The sequence below is a fragment of the Candida metapsilosis genome (genome assembly GCF_017655625.1).
Source record: "Candida metapsilosis strain BP57 chromosome Unknown scaffold7, whole genome shotgun sequence".
Taxonomy (NCBI): domain Eukaryota; kingdom Fungi; phylum Ascomycota; class Pichiomycetes; order Serinales; family Debaryomycetaceae; genus Lodderomyces; species Lodderomyces metapsilosis.
The window spans coordinates 452,336-465,029 of NW_027138165.1; the positions used below are offsets into that span (position 1 = coordinate 452,336).

The 12,694-nt window shown below is 39.4% G+C and overlaps 5 protein-coding genes across 5 annotated transcripts; 1 reads left to right on the forward strand and 4 right to left on the reverse strand. All coding sequences in view use genetic code 12, as the record gives it.

The window, feature by feature from the left end:
* Positions 1-374: 374 nt before the first annotated feature.
* On the reverse strand, positions 375-2,102 carry I9W82_004760 (uncharacterized protein; the record flags this gene model as incomplete). The annotated part of the gene is made up of 2 exons (XM_067693865.1): positions 375-1,484; positions 1,989-2,102. The coding sequence occupies 2 exons, from the start codon at positions 2,100-2,102 to the stop codon at positions 375-377; spliced, it is 1,224 nt and encodes a 407-aa protein (XP_067546243.1).
* An 877-nt stretch (positions 2,103-2,979) lies between these two features.
* Positions 2,980-5,859, forward strand: I9W82_004761 (uncharacterized protein; the record flags this gene model as incomplete). Its single annotated transcript, XM_067693866.1, has 1 exon — positions 2,980-5,859. One exon carries the CDS (start codon positions 2,980-2,982, stop codon positions 5,857-5,859), a length of 2,880 nt encoding a protein of 959 aa, XP_067546244.1.
* A 56-nt stretch (positions 5,860-5,915) lies between these two features.
* Positions 5,916-8,714, reverse strand: I9W82_004762 (uncharacterized protein; the record flags this gene model as incomplete). The annotated part of the gene is made up of 1 exon (XM_067693867.1): positions 5,916-8,714. One exon carries the CDS (start codon positions 8,712-8,714, stop codon positions 5,916-5,918), a length of 2,799 nt encoding a protein of 932 aa, XP_067546245.1.
* A 147-nt stretch (positions 8,715-8,861) lies between these two features.
* On the reverse strand, positions 8,862-10,032 carry ARO3 (3-deoxy-7-phosphoheptulonate synthase; the record flags this gene model as incomplete). Its single annotated transcript, XM_067693868.1, has 2 exons — positions 8,862-9,919; positions 9,978-10,032. 2 exons carry the CDS (start codon positions 10,030-10,032, stop codon positions 8,862-8,864), a joined length of 1,113 nt encoding a protein of 370 aa, XP_067546246.1.
* Positions 10,033-10,282: 250 nt separating this feature from the next.
* Positions 10,283-12,637, reverse strand: I9W82_004764 (ubiquitin-specific protease; the record flags this gene model as incomplete). The annotated part of the gene is made up of 1 exon (XM_067693869.1): positions 10,283-12,637. The coding sequence occupies one exon, from the start codon at positions 12,635-12,637 to the stop codon at positions 10,283-10,285; it is 2,355 nt and encodes a 784-aa protein (XP_067546247.1).
* Between the last annotated feature and the right edge of the window lie 57 nt (positions 12,638-12,694).

Below are 12,694 nucleotides of genomic sequence, written 5' to 3' on the forward strand. Positions count from 1 at the left end.
AACTTGGATACACTACAAAGCGGCTGGTGGGGATAGAGTGTGAGTTTTAAAGGAAAAGAACCTACTTGGATTATTAGCATCAATTATGTAAAAACAGAAGTTGTCGTACTGTTGGGCACAATATCCCTATGAATACATTGCCAGCTGATATTTCGATAGCACATGCCAGGGAATATATTTATACCACTCTTTAAACCAGAGGTATCTTAGCAGCACAGAGGTGAGCAAATTAAAGCGAGCTGTCATAGCAAACGAGATACCTAAGTTGATTAACGTTTTTTGTGCACATGCTTCGACATCTCAGGACCCGTCAATTCTTCTACAACCAAACAAATGGATCAGCAGCTAAATGGTGAAGCTCCTTCACTTCCAATCTATGGTTTCCATAATTTTCCTGCACCTCTAGGAGCAAAGTTAATAGCTTCAAATTTCTCCTTCTTGATCGTGCCGCTCAAAGCACCATTGTCTTTCTCTTCGTGTACAACTCCCTCATACGGAATGCTTTCTGTGTCCCTTTTCTTGGTCTTTTTAGACCTGTGTTTAAAGTTTGCTTTAGGAGCTTCTTGCTTCACTGGCTTATACTCGTACAACGTTGAATCAATTTTGTTTTGCAAAACATCATTTCTTGGATCAAATCCATCACTGACTGAGAATGGGTTATATATTTTAAAGGAATTGACATCATAGTTTTGAAAAATAAGCAATTCTGCCTCGTTTACATTCACACAATCAATTCCAAAAGATTTCGCCCAGACTTTCGTGATTGGATCTTCGGTAACCAACTTCCAATCCTCTATATTGTTCTTAGGCTTTGGTTGAGTCTTTTCAATGAAGCGTTTGTAAATACAAGTACGTATCAAATACTTCAACCTGGCAGGCATTTCTGCAGCAACCTCTGACAGCGCTTCATCATCGGGCTCGTCGCTCTTTAATTCACTCTCGCGATGCAGAAGATGACTTTCCTTATGTGGTACTTCTCCAATAAGATTTGAATCAAATTTAGTTTTGTAATTGGGAAAGTCCTTGACTTTAGGTGAGTATAATTTATACTTTGAGCATTTGGTCCAAGATGGTGGAATCTCACTTGGTGACTCTAAGCTCAAGTCATACGTAACATTTCCAAGCACTAAGCCAGATTGATTTTCCAAGTAATTGTCAATAAACTTGATTGCTTCCCTGGCGTTCGTTGCAGTAATAGAAGTGCCCTTTTTCACAAAGTCAAACTCATGCAAGGTATACGATGGTACGTATATGTTCAAAACGATAGGATCGGATGATTTGTTGAAATTCTGTTTTATGTATTCCTCGTTAAACCAACGTTTAATATTTCCTATCCCCCGAACAAAGGCGGAATGATCAAGCATTAAACGAACATAACGGGTATTTGGATTCTCTTGAGGGACGGACTCGTTTCCAGAAGTCAAGTCCATGAACTCATCTTGAAATTCATTGCTGGTGTCTGAACCATACTCCTCTGACATAACCTAATCGTCCTAGCAATTGAATGTTCTTCGTACGGAGAAGTGAGAGAAGAAGAAAAAAAAACAAAAAAAAACCTTAAAGAAGTAGAGACAGAAAGGGATAGAGGTTAGCCGCACATCATCGAGTTTCCACGTTGATGTGATATAGAGTCCATAATGGTTTCTTTGCGAGAATAAGCAGATTAAGAGGGAAAAGAGGAGAGACGGAGTGGGGTTGAGTACTAAGGAGGGATAACACATTATAGTGATCTCTGAAACAAAAGACAGAACTACAGAGGTCTAACTAGACACAGGTGACTAGCTTTCAACTCTAAATTACAGTTAGTAAATTGATCATCGCTCGTGTATTATTAGAATTCAATTGTGTGATCAGATAGGTTTAGTCAAGGGCATAAGCATTGAGCGTAGCTCTAATATTAGAGATGCCAGAAAAACATACTTTTAAATAAAACAAAGTTCATCCTGGAAATTGAATATCTAATAAATGTATAATTGATAGTCACATACCTTAACTTCCTCTATTGCTTTCCCTGTTTTCGAGGGAATACTGGTGAAATAAAGTGTAGTGAAGAACTCGAACTTTTTTTTCACTTCGCGATAAAACTTTTCAACTCTTCGCATTCTTTGACTTTAAGACACGACAAAACCTTATGGCTGCAAAAATATCTAACCAACCTCCATCCTCTGTAAATGGAATATGCTTCTTTTAGACTTATATAATGAGGCTGTGGTATACAAATAGTTAAAGCCAATCAGTATGTAACGAATTCAAAATCACAATTATTTTGTATGATTATTGAGGTAAAAGTTGCATTAATAATCAAGTTAAGTCTCATCTTGTAAATATGTCCAGCCCTAAACTTTCCAAGAGAAGACCGCTCACTTTTTAATTCAGGTTTCAACATACACGTAGGACTATCATGCACGTTATCGGCCTAGAGGTGATCTCTTTCGATAGAAGCCAACTCCATAGAATTTGCTTCAAAAAGAATCAAGGTTTCGCTTAATATTACAAATCTATGAGCCACATAGTTACGAGTGTTTTCAAGAAAGCTTGCTTGAACGTATCCCATACATTGTGGAAAATTTTGATTTTTTGCTGGCTGAAATCTGATTGTTTTAGTTTTGTGCTCCTTTATATCAGTTACCTGATTTGGACGTTTTCAAAACAATTGCGAAATTTTTCAATCTAATAACAATGCCATATTCGGTAGCGCCTCATACATATGTCAACCTTTTTAGAAAGATATTATATTGATTGCATTAATAAGATTTCATAGAGGATGCTAGGTGAAAATCACAAAAGAATCATGCAAATTCCAATTTTCGTAAAAAATCCACTTCTTGTCCATTAGTTGCATCATTTACTGGAAACTTTTACTGCAGTCCTTTTCAAGACATCCATTTAAGCTCAAACACAATACAGAGGACAAATCAACTACACTTGCTTGATACTCCTTGAATATTCCAAGCTTTTTATCCGAATCTTTTAGATAAAATGGCCACAAATCATGCATCTCATTTAGCGTCTCCAACGCCAAGCACACCACCTCATGGAAGACAAACAAAGAACGTTGCATCACCGTCGAATCCACTGTCACCAGTCCGAGAGAAGAACTCACATAGTTTTGGACACGTGCCGTCCTTGGCAGATGATGATATAAAGTCCATCATCTCATCACCTAAATTATCACCAGACCAATTGAAATCGATATACAAGAACCCATTGGCCCGAAGAATGCACGTTGTTACATCCAGTCCTTCCAATGATAAGTATGTAATTCCAATTCCACTAACCTTGAGGCTTCCACCGAGATTAAGCAATCCTCAAGGACAACCAAATAGCTCCGGCCCACCATCACCACAAACGCATCTATCTCCAACCAAACCGAAACGACAAACATTAATTTACACTTCACATGGATATGAGAAGATTGACGTGTCACTGGCATCCGAGGATGAGCAAGATGAGCCACTTCGTCCCCCAGTGCCTGACAAACCAAGCTTAGCTAAAAAAGCACAACCACCTTCAGTTGCTAAAAACAAAACAAAATATCTGAAGATGGCTTTTTCTAATAAAGAGCCAGATGAGTTGAGTATGATCGAGGAAATGTCGAATTTTGGATCACGAAACTCTAGTGTGACAGGAAGTAAAAACAAGGGTTTGAAACATGAGTCCAGTAAGAAACTACCCAACTTACCTACAGAGATTGAAGAACCTGAAATGAACGATCCGAATGGTGATGCAGCAGTAAGCAATATATACCTGAGAAATCCAGACCAATTGGCCGGAGTAAAAATTCAACAAATGATTCCCTCAAACAGAGCTATCTCACAAACTGCAGTGCCACAGAACTATAGTCCAAGATCTTCTCACAGTCGCTGTTTAAGTGAAACTTCACAGGTGTCAAGCGTAAGCTCTTTCAGTTCAGCCGGAGCATTTGGATTAGCCAGTTCAGCTCAAAAGCCTAGATCTCCCGTCAGACAACTTGTAATCCAACAAGGAACCCAATTCAAGTCGCCACAATTACCAGTGGCAGATACGTCATACAAACCACAGCACATCAATGAAAGACTTGCCTCTGATTCTAGTCAATCATCCACTAGTTCTTCCAATAGCTGGAATTCATTGCAACAATCGGTTGACATTTCTTTGAATCGCGAACTGGAAGAATCGAATGAGCATAATCCAGACAAAGGTAGTATTCGAGGCAAGATAAACAGTGAGAGCCTCTGGTCGGATGTCAGCTCCAGCGATGGCGAAGAGTCGGCTACTGAAACTAGTCCACTTAATATAACAAGACAAAACACAGGCGCTACGTCAACATCCATCAAAAGTCCAGTGGATCTGCAACCTCAAACACAGGAAAACACAGATTTTGAACATAATGGCGCAGGTGTAGCATTTGACTTCCCAAACAACTCGAAAAATATCACCAATAGCAAATCCTTGAAGCAGAAATCAGTAGATGAGGATGCAAAGAGTGCAAAGTCTAGATTCAGTTTTTACTCAAATGGGCAAATTGAAATACCAGATTTGACCAATGGGAAAGTGATGGACCAATATTCTTCAAAGACTCCTTCTAGTTATAACGAAACAGTCTTTTCAGATAGACATACCGAGACTTCGGTTTCTGACACCGAACAAGAGGAACACCAAACTAGGAAGATTAGAGTTCCAAGTCGAGACGCTTTACTTCATTTTGAACAACAATGTCAACTTTACTCCAATGGTGATGAGTCTGATAATGAAATTCCATCGAAATCATCAACATTGTATGCGACACCCGCTATATCCAAGACAGCTCCAAATTTGCAATTCAATTCCACCCAGCCTAACTCAAATACTACTTCACCTGCTAGACATAGGCGAGGTAAGTCAATGTACAATATAGATTTCAATTCATTGGAGACTCCTCGTCAAGAGGAGCGCCCATTGCATCAAAAATCAAAGTCAACAGATTTCAACACCGGAATGAATGCCTACACGGGTGGACCTAGGAGTGGTTTAAGGGACGATACATTTTTGAGGAAGAAATCATCTCATGAGTCAAAGAATGCTGCAGTTCCGGAAAAGTTGAACATCCAAGTTGCAGAGCCACCAAAGGCAGTAAACTATGCTGTTGATTTCAAGGTGAACAATACCAATGATTGTGAATTTGGAAACAAGCACTCCACCCCAAGGAGTTTAGATAACCTTCATACATCAAAAGTAAGACGCAACACACCAAAGAGAGCACCATCGTCCGTGTACTCCAGTGAAAAGGATAGTTCAGACAATGAAAGTGTTACAATTGACTTAACTGATGACAAATATCAAGTTGTCACAATTCAACGAAGTGATTCTACTGTATCGTACCGATCGGTTACTGAGAAACACAAGGGAAAGGAAGTTGAAGTGATTCTTCTTGATGACGACGAAGAGGACGGCGAGAGACTGAGCGAACTGAGAAGGGCAGAGTATGACGAAACTGATGATGAACTCCTGAGCATTTATTCAAAGTACAGAAACAATTCATGGTTGTTTGGCCCAAGTTCGCTGAGCAATAGTGAAGCGTCTTACGATGCTAGATCGCAAAATTCAAACTTAATTGTTAAACAAAAAAGTATGGAAAGGCCGGAGAGAGTACAACACCTACGTTCATTGACAACTGCCGGCAGAATTGTGCATGAATTAAACTTGAAGAGGTCGAATACAACCACTCAGTCAAAGCCGTCGTCATCTGGCAATAAAGACAAGGAAAGGAAAGCTCCTACTAGTTCTCTAAAAAATCATAAAAACAGAGCCAGCACATCCTATTTCGATGACAAGTATTTCGATTACGCCATGAATGGCAATTACAATTTTCATTCATTTATGAACGAGAGAATTAATTAGAGTTTTATTTAATAAATGTATCAATTAGATAGAAGCTTTGTAAGGTTTCTTTGTACTCATTCATGACTTCTACCTATTTTAACATGAACCGGAATCTGCAACGCATCATCCTTTTCATCCTCTTCATCCTCGTTGACTTCACTAATTGAGGTGATTGAATTGACAGATCGGAATGACAGACCCCTACTAACATTTGACTTTTTTACTCTGTTCAAATCTAAAGGAACAGCCGGTGATGTCGTTTTGTTTTTATCATAAAATGTAACAGTCTTGTTCAACGTTTCGATCTTGTTTGGCTTTGCTTGATTTAACATTAAAACTCTTTTCGGTTTCCTGGTATAAGAGCTCGATCTTTCAAACCCTTTAACTAATGAACTATTTCCTGAACCAGAACGCTTCGCCTTGTTATGTTCATCATAATCAAAATCCTCAGGTATCTGGTTGATCTCATCCAAGACATCTTGATCTAATGGCGGTGGTTTCATGGAGTCGTCCGTTGGGTCAACACCCTTCAAAGTCAAACTTTCTTGACTGCTGAACCATGAGTATCGCTTAAAAGAAGGCTTGCGTTTGACATTTAGATCGTGAATATCTAAGCCCAGATGCATCAGGTTTGAGTCCTCGAGATGTGATTCGAAGTTGGATTGAGCTTTGGCATTGGCCACTTTTGGACGCTCACTTTCTGGTTCGTTTCCACCAACCGAAGCTAAAAAGTTCATCATACCAGCTATGGAGTTCCGTGTTTCCTTGTTTTTAGTTTCATCTACCGACTCTCTTTCGCCACCACTCGTTTGATCAAGTTCCAAGTTGGACAAAAGCCCCATCATTTCAGCCACTGACTTTCTATTGTGTGATTTATTTGATTCTGTAGTTGCTTCAGTGTTGTTATTATCCACATTGATATGCTCCAAGCTTGATAACAAGCCCATCATTTCAGCCACTGAACTACGTTTCTGAGATTTTATAGCATCCAAATGTGATGCACTAGGGACATTTTGTACTTGCATGGTGGAGTCAGTTCTTTCGTAAACAGCATTATCCTTTTGAGGTGCGGCTACCAACGGAGTAGCATCACTACTGAAATTCAGATTAGATAGCTTTAGTTTTGTTGTTTCTATGCTACTTGATATGTTATTCTCCTCACGGACTCTCAGTTCCTTCCAATTTTCAAATTCATCAATCTTGCTCCTTATTTTGCTGTTCAAGCGATCATCAAAGGATCCATGGAAAGAAACAACAAAGCGTTCTGCTTCTGCCCTCACATTTCCACTTGCATGATCAAAATCGCAAGACATATTGATGGGGTTACGATGAATCAACGATCTATTCGAGTTCTGCCCGGTAAGACGATGTCCCAAATTATGTCCTATGGTGAGCCCATTTATAACTGGGCTACTAACATCATAAAGCTCGAATTGGTTATCTTTTTGAGTAGGCGACTGAAGTTCGCTAGGGGAGTGAATGGAATCCAGGATGCTGGGATCCAAATAGTTCTCCAAAATGTCCTCCTCAATACTTGCTCTTCTGGGGCTTGAAAGTAAATCATTGCTTTCAAGTTTGGGAGGGCCTTGAATTGACAAGTGATGAGAGGAATTGAACATAGTGTGTAGTGGAAAGTCATATCCGGATGTAAGCTGATTAAATTTCACTTCTGGTGAGTAGCTTTTTGAAACACTGCCAAATGTTGGTTCCGGATTTAGGATGGGAGTCTGTAAATCCAGGTCATTCTTGACACTCTCTGGTTCTTGGTAATCTTCCTCATACGCATTAGAGTTAGTTTGAGACTCTAACCCCCCATTCAGAAACATATCATTATATGCGGCATTTTCTCCATCAAATTCATTATAGTCATCGTAGTCTTCATAGTCATCACCCAATCCGTTGTTTTCAAAATCGTAATCACCTATATCTTCCGCATCATCTGCCAAATCATTTTCATCAAATGAGTTTGTGACCAAAGATTGCTCCAACTTTGGCTTACTCACGTTCGTTTTGTAGTACTTAACTGATGTGTTTCGGCCAGCTTTCATATCTTGCACAAAAGAAAACTGTGAAGAGTTGTCATCATCTTCATCCGCATCATCTTCATATTCATCGTCATCATTTGACGTCTCGCTGGAATAACTATCATGGCCTGGTTTAAAACCGCCTCTGTCGTTAATATATGACATGGATGTAGCGTCAAAGAAAACCTCCTTGGTGTGAAATTGTGTATCTTCCGCCGAGGATGCAATGCTAATATTCTTACTTGATCCTCTACTTAACAGTAGAGGTGGACCGAGACCACTAACATTTGCGGAGGTAGACGGCACATCGACAAAATCTAGAGGCCTGTTAACTGCTGCCTGTTTATTGAGTGGCTTTGGAGCGTTTATTTGTAGATCTTGAAGTGAAGGAGATGACACTGTCAGTTTGAGTCTACTGTCTCCGCTCATTCTTGCAGGTGGTCTCATGAGATCGTTCACGGTAGGAATAGAAGCATTGCTTCGGCTTCGTATGTGTTTCCTAAATCTAGAGCTTCTGGATTCCTTTGGCGAAGCTCCATTCAATGTTAGACCTTGCAAATTGTCATTTGTGTTTAGCGTCGGTCCTGCTGGCTTTGAACTAAACAAATTCTTGATTGGAGTGAGCAACTTCTTTGGCGAATTTGTACTAGCTGACGATGACACAGCAGGAGGAGTAAATTGAGAGTATTGTTGCAATTTCGGGGATGAAGTAGGTGTGAATCTATGATTGTTTGTGGGAGGGCGGGTCAAAGTCTCCAACGTGTTTGAGCCGAGTTGCACATTTTTAGCATTATCATTCGAGGAAGTAGTAGGATCATTCTTTTTAGGCTGTTTTATAAATGACTTCATCAAAGTTGAGATCCCTTCAGTAATATAAACAAGAAAGGATGATAGTGGTTGCGCTTTAAACTTTATATGCAAGAGAGGTTACAGATTTAGATTTTAAAAATAGTTTTCCAAATAGGTCGTGTCATTTTACTAAATTTTAAATACCCTTTACAAACTCCTTCTCTTCTTGATAGCGTTGGCCAACACATCCAATACCTCAACCGTAGTTTCCCATCCGATACATGCATCTGTGATTGAAACACCGTATTTCAATGCATCCTTACCTCCTTCTTCTTCGGGAGGTACATTTTGTCTTCCTTCGCTGATATTACTTTCAATCATCAACCCACAGATTGATTTATCACCAGCCTCAATTTGGTCAGCAACAGCTCTTGCAACTTTAGGTTGATTTCTGTGATCTTTATTACTGTTTCCATGGGAGCAGTCAACCATAATTCTTGGACCACTTTCATCGGTAACCAACTTAGATTTCTTCAATTGCTCTTGCGTTGCCTTTACGGAAGCTTCGTCGTAATTAGTACCTTGCTTGCCTCCTCTTAGTATGACAAAACAATCCTGATTTCCTTCAGTTCCCACAATTGCCACTATACCAGGCTTCGTAACTGATAAAAAGTGATGTGGATGAGCTGCGGAGTGTACCGCATCAATAGCAACACCCAAAGTCCCGTCAGTACCATTCTTGAAACCTATTGGGAATGACAAACCAGAGGCCAATTCTCTGTGCAATTGCGACTCGGTGGTTCTTGCCCCAACGGCACCCAACGAGAACAAATCAGACAAAAATTGAGGGGAGATAGTATCCAACATCTCACCAGCGATTGGTACCTTTGTGGTCAAGTCAACAAACAATTTTCTGGCAATTCTCAAACCCTTGTTGATGTGGAAAGTACCATTAATATCAGGATCATTAATTAAACCTTTCCATCCAACAGTTGTTCTTGGTTTTTCCAAATATGCCCTCATAATAATCAAAAGCTCACCTTTGTGCTTCTCTGCTTCCTTTTGAAGCCTATCGGCGTATTCCAAGGCAGCTTTAGGATCGTGAATCGAACAAGGTCCAACCACAATGATCAATCTGTCATCTTTTCCATTCAAGATGTCAACAGCAGCATTTCTTCCTTGCAAAATAGTCTCCAGAGACTCAGGAGTTAAAGGATATTCGTGTTGCAACAAGTCAGGTGGAGTTAATGGATCATAACCACGAACTATTTCAAGTTAGTATATATTGCTCAGGTTCACTTGAATATAAATGAATCAACATACTTCTCCAGTCTTCCATATGGGATCTGTCACCAACGTGTTCGTTTGTAATAAACATGTTTCTGAATCAGCTAGTAGTGTATTAAAGAAAGCAAACTAGACCTTACTCCGAGTTGGTTTTTATGACTGAAAAATTTTTGAAGAGAAAAAGAGATTTATATGACTTTGTGTAATGTGACTGTTTCAATTTTTATTACTCATCGTTTAAAAGAACATTTGTGATTGCATGATTTAAAATTTTGTGTACGCTATAAAATGTATGAGTCAAATACCCTCTACACTTGAAACTGAACAAGAGACAATTCTATTTAGACTTGCTCAAACATATAGATATATGCATTCTTTTCAACCTCTTTCAAGTTCTCTTCTTGACAGAGAACAACTTTTTCATCGTTAAACAATACCCATTTCCATTCCCCATCAACAAACTTTCTAACAAATGCAACATAGTGGCCAGTATGAGACGATGCACCTTTATGGCAGATCACTGATTTCAATCTGTATTGACCTGAAGTGCTGCCACTAGTCTGTAACTTCTCAACCAATTCCTGCTTCTCTTTGTTTACGTTAACTGGAGGTTTCTCAATCGCAATTACACCATCATCATCAGGATTGGAAAACAACCATTCCACAGCCGCATTTGGGTCATTGTTACTCAAGAATAATGCCTTTTTGGATAATTGATGAGAAAACCCCATTGCGACGAGATTGCTAATCGCTTCGTCAGAAGGTTGGTTTGGCTCACTCAGAGTCTCCTTTGTTAGGTCTAATGGTTCGTCAATATCTGCATCATCCATATGCTCAAAAAGCCAATTCATTGCAGCTTCAGCATCATTGTTACCAGTGTTATACAAAGCTTTGATTGATCGAGGTTCTGGGAATCCCATGCTTAAAAGTGTATTCAATTGTTCTGGGTTTGCCACAAAGGTGTCCCTGTTATCAACTGAGCTTGAAGATGCTTCTTCCACTTCGCCTTCTTTGAAAGAGGGAGCCGTAAATTCAGAAAGGTCTAATTCATAAGGGACCTTGACTGGGACTTCTACTTTTGCAGGTGTCCAGTTTTCCAACTTGATTCTCTGCGCACTCACAACAAGATATTTTGGAAACGATCTGAATCCACCAGACTTTAAAGCAGCTCCTGGTTTCAGATGGCAGTGGTCACATTGAAATTCTGGAATTAATTCTGGACCCACTACCTTCTCAAAACTGTCATGTAGATCCACCTCTTTGTAGACTTTCTGGTCATTGTCAGTGCTCAACAAGGTCTCCTCTAGAGGAACTGATATATTATCCAACAACTCATCCTTCAATGAGCCATGCTTGCAGTTATCACAAATTACCTTCTCCGTGTATATAAACTTTAGCTCCTCATTCAACTGTAATCCAAACTCATTGTCTAGTTTGTCTAGGAGATAAAGAAGAAATTCAAAGGCATCTTGTTGTCTCTGTGTTTTGAACTCAGGGTGATTTTGACCAATGAGATTCTTAAAAACAAAAGGTTTGATACCTATCTGATAATCCTCACCTTTAAGAGGACTGGGGACGGAGTACCTTCCACTGTACAATCCATCATAAATCTTGATCAATTGACTCGACAAATCTTCAGCTGGATTGACATTCAGCAAAGGCTTCAAATCTTTGAAAAATCGTTTGTACAGGTCTAAATCAAACAAACTTTGAAGTACAGAATTCATATAACACGAGTTCCCGAGATTCTTTAATCCAGTCAAACCTTTTCCATACACAGGTGGTAACTTGTCCCCATGGGCACCATCCAACTTGAAGTCCCAATTTAAATTTTGGTCAATATTAAGCTCCACTAAGGATTTCTCTGTCTTTTTAGTTTTTTCTAAGTCGATACCGTATTTTTTGAGAATTGCTGCCAAATTCGGCACCTTTACTTCATCATTACATTGGTAACAATATGCATCATAGCTTTCGGAGTCTCCAGATAAGGATCCCAATTTCAACGCAACAGGATGTTGGGATAGCTCATAATGAGCCAACGCATGACTGTTTCCTTTCATTGTAGATCCATATTGTTGCCTACCACACCCCAACGCACCACAATGTAAACAAATCCACAAATTCTCTTTCAAGTCACATTGACTACATTGTGTAAGATCAGGGGTTTCACTTAAATTAAATTGTTCCACATTGATTGAATGTGGGCACGGAACAATTTCCTGCTCCCATTGTTTAATCTCCTCATCGTCGTTGGAAGAGTTTGCACTGAGTATTTCTTCAATAAGGCCCTGTAAGTCTGAGCTAATTTCGGATCTTGGGTAAAGCTTATCTTCTCTCACATCGTACAAGTTGATTTCGGTGTTGTAATAATCATCTTCGCTGACATTTTTAATTTCCAACTTTCTGATTTTCGGACTTTTTTCACCATCATCGTCATACAAAAGCTTGTCGATTTCCTCCTTGGGTTTTAAAGTTTTGTTGATATTCAAATATAGGTAATTCCCCGTGGCCTCATAATTTTGTTTTGTATAGTTGTACTCCTTATTCCTGGAGTAAGCACGATATGTCTTCAAGTCGATGTCCAACCCCAATTCATTATTCTCCGCCGTATCGAATGTGAACATACAATCATCTTTGTAAATCTTTGCACCAGCTGGAACATGGGGTGGAATATCTGCAGGTAACTCCAAGACCATCTTTTGTTTTGAACTTTGTTTGTTATGCAAATCAGTGGCAATAAATTGTGTGCAAAA